Raw genomic sequence first — 18,020 nt, 5'->3', positions numbered from 1 at the left:
GTCATAATGGGAGCACTGTTAACACTCCCACAATCTGCTCCTTGTCTGCCAAAGCCAAGAGAACTGAAGGTGCCCTTCTTCTTGGTATTTTTCAGATCAACTTCTTTAAGAAAGGAGCAGAGATGTTTTCCAAAAGGATGGACAGCTTTTTGTCATCTGTTTCAGACATGGTTCAGAGGTAACCTAGTGCTTTTGTTTGCTTTTGTCATTCCATTGGAGTCCGAGCTGTAGTGCTCTAACCTTCGGCACATACGAGAGAGTGCCTCTTTTTCTTTCTAATGAGATTCCTTCTATGCTTACAAGGCATTGTTGGGCATATTTTGTTGAAGTAACAGGTAGAAAGGAAATGTTTGTACATGGAAAAGAAAATGCTGTCTGTACACTGAAGAGAGTATTTTTACAGTATAGTCAGAAACTATATACTGTAAAGTGTTCACATGCTTTCTTACATCCCTGTGTCTCTTCATGAACAGAGAAGCATGGAATTTGGGCTAGAAACAGGTTAGCAGTATTAATAAAATAACTTAAGGTGCTCTCTCAATTATAGGTATTTATATTTAGTGGGTATTCTGTAATAATACAGCAACAATAACCCATTAACCTCTCAAATTTAGGACCTAAAGTGTTTGATGGTGTACCTACACAAGGCAAACAAAACTCCTCACCACAGGGAACATATTCATTGCATCTAGTGTAGGCTGTATTAGTCCAGTGAGTTCAACCTACTTTGACTAAGTTTTAAATTTCAGTAAAGTGCTTTTGTATTCCTAATTTTCTGATCATTTTTCTTACACCTCCCTCCACATCTTCTACTTGTAGTGAAGAGTTTATTTATAATTAAGTCCCTGTAAATGTAAACTTTACCCTTGAAATGTAATCGTAATAGAGAGAATATTCTTTATGGAATGATAAAATGTTAAGGGTTTGGAATGGACCATAAAGATAATATAGTCGCAACTGAGTCCTTGACTTTAATCCTTCATTCCTTTCATACCAAGCTGTAGCCAAATCATTTCTTATTCTCACTCTGGTGGCGCTTTAAATAATGCATATTTGTTAATTTGAGAACCATGCTACAAACAAGTGCTCTGTGGAGTGGATTATTTCACTAAATGATTCTTTACTTTTTGTACTTCTATAATTATATATCTTTGCACACTCACTTGTGAAATAAATCCCTCTACACAGTCTACACAGCATTTGTACTGACTGGAGGACAGATTTTAAATGCCATTGAAATTGTGACTTTTGTTTAAGGCGTGTAGGGCATCTTACTTCGTCTTACAGGCACAGGGAGGATCTTGCTCTTGGATCCTCACCATAGAATAAGCCCTTGTTTTCCACAGTGAGATGAATTTGAGTTCTGGACAGTGTACAGTAGCAAATGGAAACAAAAATAGGCTGCTCAGTTATTTTCCCAATTCTGGTTTTTGTGTTTAGAGTCTGTCACACAGTAAAGCTTGAAAGTACAGCTCAAATGTAACTAGTAAAGGAGTGTGATGTCTGTGGAAAAACCAAAAGAGAAGCTTGTAAAATTCTGAATGGCACTCTGCAGCACAGAATTATTGACACAGGACAGAGTTTCATTACTTCAGTTTGCAAAGCCACAGAAAACTGTGCTGCCCACTCCTCCCCTTCGTTAGTGCTGGGGATCACAAGGCCTCAGTGAGTCAGATCTGCTTGCTAGTCAAGCTAAAAGCTTTTCAGTTGCCATATTTGTTCTTTTGGAACAACAAGCTGATGTGACCCATTGTGCAGCTACAGAATTTCAGTGGTATTTAAAAGCGTTTTCATTTATACAGTTGTCTTGGTTTGGAAAGACAGGAGTCTCCTAAGGAAGGCAGGAGCCTCCCCTGAAATGGAGAATGTAAACCCTCCCCACCCCTCCGAATTGCTATAATTTTAAATTAAGGGGCTCTCAGGCAAAGATATGGGAGCAGGAAATAACAGTTCTTTAATAGGGAGAAAAAAAAAATAAACAATGCAGTCCACTAGAACCCAACCTGACACCCTGTCAGCCAGGTTGTTGGTGGTAGTCGGATTGAAAATGTGGCTGCAGTCCTCTGAAGTATCAGGTGTGGTTCTGTTGGAGCAAGGAGGATCTGTAGAGAAGGATGTAGTCTTCCTCTGAAGATCCAGGAGGAAAAGGCAGCTGCTGTTCCTCTGGGGAATCTCGTGGAGAAAAGCTGTGTTGGAGTGTCAGAATCTCAGAGTATATTGGGGTAGCAGTGCATGACTCCTCCCTCTGGGCGGAGCATCTCACAATGGGATGTTATAGTTCTTATCAGTCATGCACTGATATTCAGTAGTCTGTTATCAGCAGAGGTCCCCTCCCGAGGAAGGTGTGAATGTGGTCACTCAAAGAGAGAGATAAGGCAAACTGCTCACTTGACAAGGTGATCAGCCATACAGATGGTAATGGAAAACATCTTGCATGCAATCTTCAACAACAGTGAATATTGTTAATGGTGTAAAAACACAGGAGATGTCTACACTAACACATTCTCAGTAACCACTTGGCCTAATTGCCACAAATGCATATAACTTCAGAATTGTAAGCACTTTTCTTCCTGCCTTGGAGATGGGAGAAGCACATCTTAGAAAGAGGAATATAGCCTCAGAAACCATGAAGGTGCCAGGGATGTTTTATCAAAAGCATTTTGTGGTGCAACAAAAATGACAGATCAAAAGATTGATTGAAATAACACTGAGGTAAAAACTGACAGCATAGTTCCATTGTATTTAAAAATGGAATTTAAATAATTCTTATTATGACATTCAGTGATGGAGTGAAAAGGCATTAGTTTGCAAAATATGGTCTAATTTAATTCAGATCTGATGTTTTCTGCATCACACCAAAGCAGAACACAGTATTATAAACAAAGAATTAAAGCTAAAGGGAGAATTGAGCTATAGGTCTTTTTACTGTACTGTTCTGAATTAATGAAAATCCATGACCACTTAATAGGTGGTGTCAAGGCAGGAATTCCTGTGTGTTACAGCCTTGGAGGCATTAGACATTTCTGAGAAAGCTAAGAGATCCTCTAGTACAGCCTGCTTTGAACTATGCTGTTATAGTAGGGCAATGTCTATATGTGTTCAGCAGTGTAAATTCATAGAAGCATTACTTTTAGAAGCTGTTTCTCAAAAAAGAAACTTTACTCTTTTTTCTCAACACGTCTCAGCATTTCTCACATGCTCATTTCAGTATCACAAAACAGTATTTCCTATAAAGTCTATTTGAAAAATAAATTTCATCTTTGCACTACCCTCCAAGGTAATCTCAGGTGGTATTTTTGTTCATTTTGGCTTACAGATGTTACCTGTATCCTGGTATAAATGGCTAATGATAGCTTTCTTTTTGTGTTATTGGTGGTTTTTCCAGTATACAAGGAGAGCTGGATGCCGAAGCTGAAAAAATGAGAATATCCCAGCAGGACTTAATTGCAGTTAATGAATCTGTTTACACCCCAGATTCTGATGTAGTTTCACCTGCCATCAATCGAAATCTCATCCAGAAGGCTGGCTACCTTAATCTTAGAAAGTAAGAAGATTGTTGTTATCTGTTGATTTGTTTAGTGGCTACATTTGTTGGGGGAGAGTCATAAGGACTCATCAGGTATTGATGTTTGAGGGTCCTAAATCGGTTTTGTAGCTCTACTTTTCATCCTCTGAGTACCTCTGTCATCTTTGGAAATGTATTTTTGAAGCTTTAACCAAATTAGAGACATTTGAAAATGTTTTTCTGAAAACAGGATTTTGCTTCTGATTGAATGTACCTACAGGAAAAATTTCCTGCATTCAAGTGGCTAAAAATTAGAAGCTGATGAGACTGGGTTCACATTGTTCCCAGATCTTAAAGGAGACATGGTGTTTTCAAAAGCAGCTATATTTTGTAGTTAACATGTGTTTTCATAAATGACCTTTTTTACATAAATAAAAGCTTTATGGACAATGCAAGTTTGTAACTTTGAATGTGTATCATATGTAGAATTACCTCTGCAGATTTTACATATAAAAGTTTCCATAAACTTCCACAGAAGTTAGGTATATTGGTGGCATATAATAACCCTATTTCTGTGATTAATTAAATATCAGTTTATTATTTTGTTTATCTAGTAATTTTTTTCTTTGTGAGTATACGTCTAATAATTTCTCTTAGTAGTCCAAAAGCTGGATTACACTATAATAGGACTCTATAGCTAAGCAGGAGATGGACTCTGAGATAGTACTGCAGTAGATATGTTTTTGTATTATGATTCTTTGTGCTGAAACTGCTTATAGTATTTCATGTCAGTTACTCAATACTCTTTTATTCCTTAGCTAGAAGATACGTTTTTTAACTTGGATCTTTGGAATTAATTTAATTTTTCAGCTTTCATTATGGATTAGTTTCTGCTAGGAACAGGTGCTGCTTTTTCTTCTTAAAAGATACCATTAAAAAAATGCCTGGGTGAACACGAAGTTCTGATTAGTATCAGGATGTGTTTGCAGTTTCATACCTGTTACATCTAAACAGTAATGAGTCTTTATCACTGCATCTTCTCATCAGTAAAACAGGTCTGGTGACTACAACTTGGGAAAGACTCTATTTCTTCACTCAAGGTGGAAACTTGATGTGTCAGCCAAGGGGAGCAGTAGCTGGAGGATTGATTCAGGACCTGGATAACTGCTCTGTTATGGCTGTGGACTGTGAAGACAGAAGATACTGCTTTCAGATCACTACTCCTACAGGCAAAGTGTATGAGAAAGGTTTTGTTTGAGGACAGCCAGTCACACCTACCTCTTCAGATGCTCTTTCTTGTAAAACTTGCTTGGTGTAGTAGTAAGCTTTTCTGGGTTTCCAGAAGGATGTTTCCAAATTAAAAGCATATTCCTTCCAATCCTCCCCCACAAGTGCCTGAATGGAACATGTGGTGTCTTTTAGCTGCAGTTTATTCATGTTTCTTGTTCCTTTGGTAGTTAATAGATATGAAGCTTGGTATATTACTGTAAGCACTGCAGTCAAACAGTCCTGGTGTCCACTGTTAGCACTTATACACTATGTTTATATTTTAGGAGTATAACCCTTCAAGCAGAAAGCAAGAAAGAATACGAGGAGGTAAAAATATTTTCTTAATGTTACTATTCTTGCATAGAAGTGAGCTTGAAGACTTCAATTTCATTTTCCCTTCCAGTGGATATGTGCTATCAACAACATCTCCAGACAGATCTATCTCACTGACAATCCAGAGGTGGGAGCTTGTTTTGATCTTTCAATCCATTCCTTCAACTTGCTCTCCCATTATTCAACGTGGTAAGGTAAGCTACATGTCTAAAAGAGCTGTTCTGTCTTGTTTTCATAGGCAGCTGCAATCAAATTAAATCAGACAGCCCTGCAAGCAGTGACTCCCATTACCAGCTTGGGAAAAAAACACGAAGTTCAGCACTCCAGGTAATGTTCTGCCTTGTGTGGAGCAGGGACCATGTGCATTTGTATTGATCCTGGGGCTGAGGGGTCTTAAGAAGGTGTTGGGGTTGTCACTGAGAAGTGTAGACACAAGTCCAGGTCTCTGCTGGTAATGCAGCTGTGAATATGGACAGGACAGGGAGACACATGGCCACCTATTGCTGAAAGTCAGCCCACACTCAGAGTTGATCTGTATTCAGGTTTAATATACCAATGTTTATTTTTGTCCTAAATAATGCTAGATTTAAAAAAAGGATTTTATTGGAGTCCTCAGTAACAGGTAAATAGGAAAATACCTTACGTTTCTGCAGAGTGGTTCAGTCCTGCTTTGGATTTTTGAATAATCTTATCTCTCTTCCAGAGCAAAGGTAGGATGTCACTGATGGATAGAAACATAATTTTTTTTTTACATTTGCACTTCAGCCAGACTGTAAAGAATATGGAAAATGACAAAATAATTCCCAGTGGATCAGCTGGCTTTCAAGATTCCACACAACTCATTGCTCCTGGAACACCAATTCAATTTGATATCGTACTGCCTGCTATGGAATTTCTGGACCAGAACAGAGGTGGCAGGTATGGCCAGAGAAAGTGATCCATCACTGTAACAGTGTGATTTCAGGCGAGATGAAGTATTGCAGCATCTGTTAGTGGTGATGACCAGAATCTGTAATTCAAGTTTTAATTCTTATTTCACAGGCGTGCAAACCCATTTGGGGAATCTGAAGACAGCAGCAAAGATGAGGAAGAAGGTCAGTGCTTCTTCATCCAGATAGAATCAGTCATGATTTTAGCTACCCAGTGTCTCTTAAGAAAAGCTTGGAGCAGAAGTAACAGATCCATAGTAAAGTGACCGTCCTGTACTGGCTTGTGTAGGGCTTGGCCCTGGCTGTTCTCCTCTGTGCCTGGAACCCATGGCCCTGTCAGAAAAGTGCTCTCAGAACCAAAGCAGTACCTACTGCTCTGAACATTCACTCTGCTTTCCCTTGCTCACCACTGGCCATAAAGGGAGCCTGATCAAGTGATGGCTTTGCTGCATAATGGCTGCTTAGTTGTCATTAAATCTTCTAGTGACAGTCAAGGAGCAAAGAAGGATTTGGTGAAAACCTCACTGGGCCCAGGTGCATGGAAGGTCAGAAGGACATAGAAGAAAGGGAAGAATGTACGAGGCTTAATGGAAGCCAAGGCTTATGCCCAGTCGTAAATTCATCACAGTTTATGCGCACCCAATAGCAAAATAGGCAAGAGAATTTTACTAGCTGATCAAATGAAGCATAAAGTACCAGTCACACTTTTAAAACTTCCAGGCAACTGCAGTAACTTTCTTCCCCATCTCCACACTGCTGCCTGTTCACACAGTTTGAAACTGGGTCGGGGCACTGTGTGACTCATGGCAGAAAGCCACCACTCATGATGGCCACCAACCACAGGCTTACTGTTGAATTTCTAAAGTGAATAAAATAATTCCATTGATACTTTGAGCTACTGGAAAATTGAACTAGCATAGTGAAGTCGTGGCTTTTCTCTTGCAGATTCCCTGCTGCAGCAGATGTTCGTGGTTCGGTTTTTAGGGTCCATGGCTGTTCAGTCTGATGAGACGTGCGAGGTGATTTATGAAGCCATGAGACAAGTGCTGGCTGCTCGGGCCATTCACAACATCTTCCGCATGACTGAATCCCACCTCATGGTCACCAGCAAGAACCTGAGGTATTGTAAAAGCTTTAACTTGTCAATGTTCTGTTCTCTTCATACAGTTTGTGATTTATTATATATTGTTGGTTTTTCTAAGACGCACAACCTTTCAGGAAGCAAGATCCCAAGAGTCACTTTATCTAGAAAGAAATGCCTCTTTTCTTATTCTGTGGTACCTAGAAATGATCCTCCAGACCAAGCTGTAAAAATGTCCTATCAAAATCTAAGGGACAATCTTATAGTGGGGCTGTAAGACTCTGCAAAGATACAAAAAAAAGGATGCAAAACGATGATTGTTTTAATGCAAAAATCTTTCCTAACAATGTCCTTTGACAGTAGTGTCACTGTAGAATATGCTGATGTCAGACATTCCCTTTAGGTGGGGTTTATGTCCCTCTGCATTTGTGTTAGTTCAGGCACTCAGGATCCTTTCCAAGTGACTCAGAAAGATGCTCTGACCTGTACCTGTCACGCAGCTGAGAGTCAAAGCCTAGATTTGAACCTTGCCAATCAAAGCTAAAGCACCTGATTCTGTGCATATGTTTCCTCATCTGTAAAACTGCTGGAGTTACTGCTTTTCTATTATAAAGGCCCTTGAAATTACCAGGAATCACTCTAAAATAGTTTTCTTTTTTTCCCTACATGTAATTGCAGGTTAATAGACCCTCAAACCCAAGTTACACGAGCAAGCGTAAGTAACTTTTTCTATCACAGCAGTGACTACTCAGTTACATGAACCTCAGCTAACCTGCTAACTTGAGCTGAATAAAACAAATAACTTATTTGACTTTTCCAGTTTGAACTCACCACTGTGACACAGTTTGCTGCCCATCAGGAGAACAGGAGACTGATTGGCTTTGTGATCCACCTCAGTGAGACTCTGGGAGAAGAATCCATGAGTGCATATGTTTTTGAGAGCAACACAGAAGGGGAAAAGGTTTGTGTAACATTTAATAAAATTCTTTATTTAGAAAATAGGTCTGTGGCTTCTTGACTTACACATCTGGGAAACAGTGCTATAGAAACAAGAGCAGCTCAATTTCTGGTCAAGAAAATATGCGTTAATGTGCAAGCTTTTACTGGTTTATGTCTAAAAGGGACCAAATGAACAGATAATGAAGCAGCATGTATAAGGAGGAAAGGATGGGATTGCTAATCCCAGCATTAAGAGAGATGGGAAAGTGCTGTCCAGCAGCAGCACTAACAAAAGGAATGTCAGCTATGTTGAGACACGTACAGCTGTGAAGCTTTCACAGACAATGGTGTATGTGCTTACACCATTGACTGTTTGCTGCCTGCTGTAACAGAAATAAGGACTGGGATGGAGAACTTTTGTCCCTACAAACACTTACATGCACTCCCCCAAGTGTGGAAATAAAGTCTGGTGACTGAAACTGACAAAGATTTACCAGCCCCTGTGAGCTTTGAAGCTTGAACCCAAGATATTTTCTTTACCAGTAGTTAGCATAGCAAATTGGTATTCCACCTCTGCTTTTAGGCCTGGTTTTAAGACTAAGTCTGCACTGACAGTTGTGTGCTGTGTTCTTAATCAAGGAACAAAAAATCAAACCAGAACTGAATGGAACTTTACATGTATTTCTTCTTTGTAGATTTGCTATGCCATTAGCTTGGGAAAAGAAATAATTGAGGCACAGAGGGTAAGTTTGTTTCATTCCCCACATCTGTATGATACATCATGTTCTGGTTTTCACCTGCACTGTCCAGGTACCTCTGGTGTGCATAAGAAAAATGAACTGCTACTCCTCCTAAGGACAGTTTTGCAGGCATTATTTAACACAGCAAACATAAACTGTTTGATTTCTCAGTAATGTGATTTCAGAGAAAATGTGCCACCCCAATCCAAATTCAAAATGACACAAATCCATATGTTCATGTCTGAAAGAAAGCTGTGAGCAAAGTTTTCAGAAAACCAAACACACTCTTTGGGATGATGTGTAAATCACACACACTGCTGTTTCACTTTTAGAAACTTAAATTCTTTCCTCACCTAGGCATGAAAATCAGTGTTTTTCCAATTAAAATGAATGGCAGAATTACCCTGTCCCTTGTAGATGTATTTTATCTGTATAGATGTGATGTTATTATTTGCTCTATATTTTTGCTGCTAAGGCTTCAGAACCAGTTGGGGAATGAGCTTTTAGTCACAACCACTAAGCACATGTATAATAAATTCTTGAGACAGGTACTTTTCTCCTTGCTTTTCAGTAACTAAAGCAAAATAAAGGCTCAAAATGAATTACCTTTTTTTTTCTTAAATACTCAAGCTGTACTTGAGTCTTTACTTACCCAAAAAGGTATAACTTATATTTCAAATCTTTATTCTAAAGCTTGTTAAAAAAAGCCAAAGTTGCAAAAGCTTAGCAGAAAGTACTGGGAAATGTGTGTTCCTCAAAGGCTGCTGCAGCTTGCTGACCTCTCTTCTTTTTCTTCAGGATCCAGAAGCATTAGCTCAGCTAATGAAGTCTGTGCCATTAACAAATGATGGGAAGTTCATGCTTCTGAATGACTTGTCAGAAGAGGATGGAACCATGCATGAAGGAGGGGAGGAATCAGAAGCATAAGCAGCTCCTGTCACTTCCTGCAGCCTGTGTGGGAGCAGAAAAGCAGGGAGTCTTTTTGCAAGAATCTCTGGTTTTCAGTCACCTGCACACACCTGAGGCCAGCTGCCCTTTCTTGCTGGAGAGCAGTGGTGGCTCTGCAGTGGAGTCCCTCTGGATTTACAGTGGAAGCACAGCAGGACTCAAGGCATTTAGCATTTGTGAATGTGTAGAGTGGAACTGTGTCTGGGGAGCTGACAGTCCTGAGCAGGAGGCCAGTGCTGCAGCTGGGCAGGAGAGCACAGCTGTCAGCAACCAAGGGCACATTTACAGGGCCAGCAGCCTCTAATTCCACTGAAATTCGTGTGAGCTGCCAGCTCCTCTGACAAATATCAGGCCTCAAATTTCCTACCATAGTCAATTTTCATAGTTTGCATGATTATGTGTATCTGATTGAAAGTTAAAAATGCACTATCTACTTTATTTCAGATGAAGTTATTTTTAGTCTAGTTTATATGTAACAAGATTTACCTTTTGTGTTAGCCTATTTACAAAACAATTTGTTAAACACTAAATTTTTCCTATTAATATAATCTATTTTTATATTGCATCTAGAAAAAGCTTACAAAACAAATTTAAGTGCCTACTCTTACCTTCCAGGGGACTGTACTCTCACATTCTGTAATTAATAGACAAATTGTACCTCCTTGATTTATTATTCTGTATACCACTGACATGCAAACCTCAGAAGCAGGCAACAATTGTGGCATGTTAGCTGTGTGCAGTTTTTCCTATGGTTAGGTTTCTTGCCACTTCTTACTGTGTGAAGAAGTAAGAATTCTTACGTGACATGCAACAGCTGAGTCTGTCAGCAACCTTTGGTTTTAAGAAACAGAGCAATAAAACGTTAGATTACAAGTCTACAAGGTATTGACAAGTCTCATAGTACATTCCTGAGATTAGACACTAGAGAGATTTGGCTAACAAGTTTACATTTTTTCCATCCTGAAAACATCAGCAACATCACTTTGCAAGAACAAACAAAATAGACAAAATAAAGAGCTGTTAGTGGGGGAGGGGTATAATCTGTATTATAGTTTATATTAATCAAATAAGGTACCTAGAAAATATGCCTGAAATTCCTCAAACTTAATTTAACTCTTCTCAGTCACCAAGAAACTACATTTTCCATAAGCAGAATCTGTGCAACAGTATCTGAAAGATCGCAGATTGGAAGTGTTTGATGTGGAATAAGTCTAACTGGTTATCGAATGTTTAAAAGAATTTAAAGAAGAAAACTGTTAGTAACTGACACAAAAACTTAATTGTAAATAAAAGCTGAAGATGTCTTATTAAAAAAATTAACACCTACTGAACTGGTGTTACTGAAAACACTGGGAATGAGGTTCTCAAAACTGCATTTATTAACACAGTTTTATATACATAATGTTCTCTACTCACAAACCAAAGAGACTGGAGTAACAAAATACCCTTTTGTACAATGAGTTACGAAACATTAAGTATTACATTTGGTCCTTTGTACCTGAGAAGCTGAAAACAGCTGTTGATGGACATCTGATGCAACTCAAATGTTTTTCTGGTTTGAGGCTGCATTAGGACCTGCAGAGTGTGCCCTTCAGCACCAGGAGTTTGCAGCTGCTGGGGCCATGCAAACCCTTGGTGGCAGGGCTGACAGAGAGCTGGGTGTCCACAACCGCTTAGAGAGCAGCTGCTGCACTTCCAGCAGCCTTGGCACAAGGCTGAACACCTGAGGGCAGTGGTGACAGCTGCCTGCTGAGGGTGAGAGCCTGGCCTTTAGCCTGTTCCAACCCTGCCCCGAAGGAAAAAAACCCTAGACATGTTTTATGTCCCTGCAGAAAATTCATCATCACTTCTATCACCCCTGGGCGTTTGGTTTAGTTTAGGGGATTTTTTTGTTTTAGCTCCATTGTCTCCTCTCCAACCAGTTAGGGTCCATTTGGTTCCTGTAACTGCGACAGGAGGCCAAAAGCAACAGAAAGAGTAGTAGCACCACAGCATGAATTTTGCCCCCCTTCTATATCCTTGTGGGGAGAAAAAAGACTTAATGCAACTCAGTCACTGACATCCAAACCCAGGACCCACCATGGATTTCAGATGAGTAAAATCTTTCTGCATGTCTATGCTGCTACATGCCAAAGAGAAAGAAGGAAATACAAACTACAGTCCTGTATTAGCAAGAATACCTCTATTATCACTGTACATGTTTGTGTATGTATATATTTTTGCCACGTAGAGTATACATTCAGTTCTCCCAGATTAAACAGGCATCTATAAAAATAGGCTATGTCTTTCCTCTAGAATTTCCATCCTCTAGAATTTCCACATGAATTTGTTGACTACTGTACATGAAGGCAATGCTCAGTTCACGTTACGTTCAACTGCAAAGTCTTACCTTAGCAAAATAATGTCTTTCCAAAAGAAAAAGAAAATGGAGAAGGGAAAATACAAGTGCAGGCTAGAGTGTAAGCTGTGTATTGACTGCACACAGCTCCCTAGCAAGGCCATCCTGGGGAAAGCAACATCATGTGTGGGTGATTCTGCCATTGCTGTGGAAGAAGGAAATGCAGCACTTAGCCATTCCACTCCACAAATTCCACTCCATTCCACTCCACATTCCATTCCACTTGGGTGACTTTAGCAGAGATGGGGATGTGGAAGCATGTGCACAGCAACTGCAGCAGGATGGGAAGCAGCAGCAAGAATGCTGATCTCAGCAATGCTACTGAGCATTCAGTGTGGGCGCAGTTTGGTCAAAAAAGTGTACACAAATTAAAAAAAAACCCTGTATCAAAGTAAAAAAGCAAAAATATAAATCAAGTAATGCAGCATTCTTTAGGGCAGTTATAATGAACAAAAAATAAAAACTTTAATGAGCCCAGCTGATTTTAACAGTCCATGAAGCTTGTGTGTCATGTTCTCAGAACCAACAAATGGAACGTTCGTATCAGTCTGGTCTTTCCAGTTGCGACAAAACATTCATCCTTGCTGTCTGAATGTTGAAGTAACTGGCAGGAAAGGGCGAATGAGAAGTACGTCAGGAATTGTTTGAACCAATGACCCAAGAGTGGGTGGAACAATGTGAACCATTAAAAAAAACATTAAAGAAAGTTTGGTCTAAAAATACAGTTTAAGAGTGCCAAAAAATCCCCCACCAAGGGTAGTTCCCTCAGCTGGACTGACTGGAGTAGTATATTCTGGTTGGTAAGAACTAGAAGGGTGTTAATGTTCTGGGAGATTAAAACACACCTGTATACTTTAACGAAGGTGGTGTTTTCTTTTAAGTTAACTCTAGCTACTTAAGTTAGGAATCCAAGTAATTCTTGCACAATCTAGAACCTCTACTTGCAGGCATGGACAGATGTTAAAATAAGAGTTCTCACAGTGTTCAGCAGCTTCTGAGCCTGCAGTGCAATTATTGTTAATAATCAGGCATGTAAGACTATATGAACAACACACAGTACAACAGACCTACAAAGGCTACGAAATACAGAATTGAGGCAGAAACTTGCAATTAGGCGCAACATGTCCATGAACTGTAAGATCACTTAATAGTTACAGACACTCATCACAGTGTCTGGTCATGAAAGAAAGAGCTGATTGTGGTTCTGTCTTGGCTCTGGATTTCCTTACTTCTGTGGATGCAAATCAGACCTTCGGTATGAAATGAGAATTTGTTAACATTCACTTTTCTTGTTTTCCCATTCTTTGATAAGGGGGCAAAAACAGGGGGAAATAAATGTTTGAAGAGATCCTAAGTTCCCACAGTACAAATACTGTCTATAGTAATAACAAGGGGGCTTGGAATAAAACAGTAATAAGCACTTCCATTTTGTGTTACAGATCTAACATATATTCACAACATACAGTTACACCCACAGTGTAATCTGTGACTGCATTAAATGCAACAGGACTGCACAATGACATGTCTCAATTATTTTTTGGACAATAGATACAACCAATATCTGGATTCAGGTTTTTTTTCTGGTTGAAGAGATGCCAGTTCAAACCTTGGACCAACAGCCTATGAGTTTGGGTTTTTTTAAAATGCTATGATAGAGATGCGAGAATGCATCTAGAAATTAATAAGGATTTTTTTTATCTGCACATCTGTACTTTAAAATACCTCCAAGGGCAACATTTTATTAAATTATTTTCAATCTAAAGAAAGTGCTGTAAATAATGCAAACTCCTGAAAAATAGGAGTTTCTACAGGAAATACAGACAACACAGACCTAGCCCCAGTGGATGCTAGTATGCTTCTCTTGGATTTAACAGAGCAAGTAAGTCAAATCTAGAGCTTTAACCCCTACAGAGTATTACTGATGAAGACAAGGACATGAGTTATTTGAGTAAATAATCATCACCCATACCAGCCATGTCATTTCACAACAGGCTCTGCAGGTGTAGTGTTGGAAAGATCTCCATTGCTTGCTTTACCAGATTCTTCTACAAAGACAAAAAAAAAGGCATGGATCATGTTTAACACTCTATTTGAAACAAAACCCCTCAAATTCTAGCATATATATATATATATATATATATATATATATATATATGATGCTGATGTCCACAGGAACACCTCATGCAGTATTTCACGGTCAGTATATGCAACCTGATCTTGCAGCACAAGACCTTTGAAGAAATCCATATCTGGGGTGAAAGGATCTTCAATCAGCAGTACTTGTCTAAAAATTACATATACAGTGTTCACATATTTTTCAGAGTCCAAGTCCAAAGATCATGGTAGAGGGCATAGATATTATTACCATGTTCAAAACTTTCCACCCTGGTATGCATTTCCAGCTTTTCTCCCTGCAAAATACATTGCCTGGGGAACTGAACCGATACCACAACAGAGAATATTTAACCTAAAATATAATTAGCTGATGTTCTCCAGAATGGTCTCCTACAAACTCCAGAGCAGCATGTCTATTCTTCCCACAATTCTTGGAGTTCTTTGAATTTATTTTTTTTTTCTTGCACTGAGTATTTATCTGAGCAACTTCACTGAATATGATCAAATATAAATTAATGCTAAAAGAATTTTTCTTTACAAACTGTTTTTCTAGTGCAGAAGAAAACTAATCTTTTTCTCCACTGACTATAATCTCACAGGTCACTTGTGCCTTTGTCAGAAGTACAGTGGAGAATTATTTACCAATTCAGGTTTTAATATACTGCTGTTCCTTGAGTTTCTAAGTAACTTGTGACCGAACTGCATTTCTGTATCTTAATCCTTAGGAGCATTCTCATTTCTTTGTAAAGAATTTTCCCAAGAGAATCTTTCAGAATTCATGAGGGAGAATATACAACCAGGAACAGAAATGCAAAATACCAGTGTTACCTAGTCAAGAGACCACACCACAAATTAAGATCTTATCCTTTGAATATAGAATTCAATGGGAGAACAAGCATATCAAACATCTAAATATCTATAGTAACTGCATCACCTGCTATGTAAGTTGAAAGCCAGGTAGTACAAAAGGTGAAAACCACTTTATTTAACACCACCTAAGGCTGTCACTGTCAACACTGGTAACTGAAGAGGTAAGGATGATGAAGTTACTGAATTTAATATTACTGCAAGTATGCAATTCTCCCTGTACCAGGCTTTACAGCCCATTTTTTTGTCAGCTGGGTCTTCTGTGGTGTTGCTTTTTTTTTCCCACACCCCAGAAGCCCAGCCTGGAATTCACCTATTCCAAAGAAGGACTTCTTGAGCTGTTCTTGCTGAGTCTAAATCACCCATGACCACAAAAACCTCTCTCATCAACCTATGAGCAAGAAAGCAGCAATAAAAAAAAACACCTCTATTAAGGAACACAATCTCATTAGCCAAAATGATCTACATATAGGATTCACTCACCTTCTTTTTCTTTCTTTTCCTGGCTTTCTTCTGCTGCAGTTTTATCTGCTCTGAAAAAAATTCTTGCACTACTTAGTGAGAAATATAGGAGTTCAAATTCCTAAGGGAAAAGATAAAGAGGAGCATCAGTGTATCATAAATATGTAGACAAATATCAATGGGATTTTTCATGAGCATCTTAGGCTCCTAGATTTCAAACGAGGTTTGTAGCAGTGGTGAGAACAGAGCAACTTGCCCATGGAAACTCATGCAGCCAATAGTTTAAACAACCACAAGCCTGATCAGTGCATGAACAAGGCTCAGTGATGTGTTTTTTTAACAGAGGACGAAACAGTGCACACTCCTGGGAACCATGAGGGCATACAGGGCCTTATCTATTCCAACAAGACATTACAGAATGTAATCATGGGCTGCAAAAATAGCCATTGACAGATTTGTCCCATAGGCTTCTCCAAACAAGAGAGAGAAAGCACCACACCATAGATGAAACCTGAGCTGCTGTGCTCCAAAATTCAAATGCACCTTTCCTCTATTTGATAGCTAATGCATCATTCATTATGCATCATGCAGCTCAGAATTAACACACAGGCAGCTCTGAGGGTTCACAGCGTTATGTGCAATCCTTATAAGAAGTTTAACCAAAAGATATTCTCTCCTATTAAACAATTTATGGTTTAGCTGCATTAGCTTTCAAATTCCATGGGACAAAGAATTCCAATGAAACAGGTCTTCAAATATCACAAAAACCAATGGTATTCCCTTCAGGTCATACACCAAGTCTTTATGCTCTTTTTGCACTGTTTCTGTAGTCAGTGTTCAGGATTTTGCTCTCAATGTGCTCCATTAGAACAGTTACATGATTTGTAATGATTAAGTGCTGAACTCAATACAGAACAGAAACTGTTACCAGAACACATAACCAGGCCCGTGCTGTACCTGTAAACAAACTTCCAGTCGCTTGTGGGTAAGGTTCATAGTCTGTAGTAGCTTTTCATCTTGATTAGTGGACTGTACGTTCTGTTGCTTAGCTACTGCTCTTATTTCCTTCACATACTTCTCTCTAACAGACTGGAACCAGTGCAGAGAATCAAACTCCTGGTACTGATCCAAAAGCTTCAGAATGTAAGCCACACCTAGTCATTAACAAACCATGTACTGAAGTCAACATGCAATTAGCAAAACATTTTGTGAATGTCTTCAGTGGATGAACCTAAGTTAATAATTCCATGCAAAAATAATTTAAATTGCTATTAACTTACAATTAATCTATCAGGAAAAATCACAATAAAGAACAAGCTTAAATTTTTTAAAAACATCACTTCTCCAAATACTTGCATTCCTTCTCATCTGGATGAGAACCACAAGCTTGGAAAGAAATTGGAAGCACCAATGTGTTAAAACTGTCTGCTCCCATACACACCTATTCCATGTTTAGAAAATTCTGAACACAACCATAACCCTCAAATCCCTTGTGCTGAAGCAAAGACAAATCCAAATAAATTATGGAATTTTTAATTATGGGAACAAAGTATAAACAAAACCTTTCTTGCAAATATCCATTATGTTGGCTTACCCAAAGGTTAGTGAGAATGCTAAAACTTACCCATGGCAAACCCATCATCAGTGAAAGCTGCTCCACTTTTGTTCTTCTTATTCAACTTCTCCTTGCAACTGATTGAATGCTCCACAAAATTGAGGGTCTGAAAGAATGAAAGGCTGTCTTGGAATCACAAAGAAACTCACAAATGTCACAAAGCATTGTCATACATGCTACTACAGTCTAATACAAAACATTTAAACACAGCCCTGATCTGACAAGACCTTTTTGAAGCAAGCCCCGGTGCAATTCAGACACTCACCAGGGGAGGAACAATGATGTAGAAGTTCCGCAAGTGCATGTTCTTCGTGCTGCGGAACTCGGGGGCAAACACATCCACCAGCATTTTGAAGTACTCTGTTCCCTCTGCAAAGTTTCGGGTCAGGTCACTCAGCACAGAGTCCAGCTGCCTGCAAGGGATGAGCAATGAGTTACCTAGTTCTGCTGAAAATCCCTTTGCTTACCCACCTCTTGGAAAACAATGCTCTCTTTGCCCTTTGCCAACGTCCACAATCCAGGATTTGGTAGAGTACCCTCCCTCTACAGCCCATTTGAACAGTGGTTTTTGATTTCATTGTCTCAAAAAAAGGCCTGTGAATAGAACACTTGCATCTTTTTTATCTAAGACCCTGAAAATTTTAAAAGGCACACAGTGAGGAAAGCTTGTTAGCTTTTGAACAAGGATTTCTTCACGAAATCAGGTCTATTACTATCAATGCTACTTCACATTTTCAAAACAGCTGCTTCTATTTGCTCTGCTTTGAAACAAATATTTTTGCATAAAGGCAGCAGAACTTTTAACACATACACACACAA

General features: G+C 39.1%; 2 protein-coding genes across 5 annotated transcripts in view; one reads left to right on the top strand and one right to left on the bottom strand.

Annotated features, from left to right (window-relative positions):
- The window catches only part of APPL2 (adaptor protein, phosphotyrosine interacting with PH domain and leucine zipper 2), a 35,348-nt gene extending 23,330 nt beyond the window's left edge, over nucleotides 1-12,018 (top strand). Inside the window, exons 9-21 of the mRNA XM_030961116.1 lie at nucleotides 96-178; nucleotides 3,386-3,544; nucleotides 4,553-4,741; nucleotides 5,059-5,101; nucleotides 5,178-5,234; nucleotides 5,346-5,434; nucleotides 5,873-6,025; nucleotides 6,149-6,201; nucleotides 6,982-7,156; nucleotides 7,796-7,832; nucleotides 7,938-8,078; nucleotides 8,752-8,799; nucleotides 9,595-12,018. Coding sequence (XP_030816976.1) covers nucleotides 96-178; nucleotides 3,386-3,544; nucleotides 4,553-4,741; nucleotides 5,059-5,101; nucleotides 5,178-5,234; nucleotides 5,346-5,434; nucleotides 5,873-6,025; nucleotides 6,149-6,201; nucleotides 6,982-7,156; nucleotides 7,796-7,832; nucleotides 7,938-8,078; nucleotides 8,752-8,799; nucleotides 9,595-9,723 — 1,356 coding nt within the window. The 3' untranslated portion in view covers nucleotides 9,724-12,018. The remainder of the gene's footprint in view (nucleotides 1-95; nucleotides 179-3,385; nucleotides 3,545-4,552; nucleotides 4,742-5,058; nucleotides 5,102-5,177; nucleotides 5,235-5,345; nucleotides 5,435-5,872; nucleotides 6,026-6,148; nucleotides 6,202-6,981; nucleotides 7,157-7,795; nucleotides 7,833-7,937; nucleotides 8,079-8,751; nucleotides 8,800-9,594) is intronic.
- The window catches only part of WASHC4 (WASH complex subunit 4), a 50,932-nt gene that overhangs the window by 2,265 nt on the left and 30,647 nt on the right, over nucleotides 1-18,020 (bottom strand). For 2 of the 4 annotated variants that reach the window (XM_030961115.1, XM_030961112.1), the window contains exons 29-34: nucleotides 17,467-17,614; nucleotides 17,211-17,307; nucleotides 16,544-16,740; nucleotides 15,608-15,707; nucleotides 14,112-14,187; nucleotides 12,177-13,392 (exon numbers count right to left, since the gene is read on the bottom strand). In XM_030961115.1, coding sequence (XP_030816975.1) covers nucleotides 14,120-14,187; nucleotides 15,608-15,707; nucleotides 16,544-16,740; nucleotides 17,211-17,307; nucleotides 17,467-17,614 — 610 coding nt within the window. In that variant the 3' untranslated portion in view covers nucleotides 12,177-13,392; nucleotides 14,112-14,119. Of the gene's footprint in view, nucleotides 1-12,176; nucleotides 13,393-14,111; nucleotides 14,188-15,607; nucleotides 15,708-16,543; nucleotides 16,741-17,210; nucleotides 17,308-17,466; nucleotides 17,615-18,020 lie in introns of those variants that run through there. The other 2 variants (XM_030961113.1, XM_030961114.1) reach the window with 2 other exon arrangements.

Source organism: Camarhynchus parvulus, chromosome 1A, assembly GCF_901933205.1.
Source record: "Camarhynchus parvulus chromosome 1A, STF_HiC, whole genome shotgun sequence".
In the NCBI taxonomy this organism is placed as follows: domain Eukaryota; kingdom Metazoa; phylum Chordata; class Aves; order Passeriformes; family Thraupidae; genus Camarhynchus; species Camarhynchus parvulus.
The sequence above is the reverse complement of the archived record's forward strand: the minus strand, read 5'-3'. Positions and strand labels throughout refer to the sequence as shown.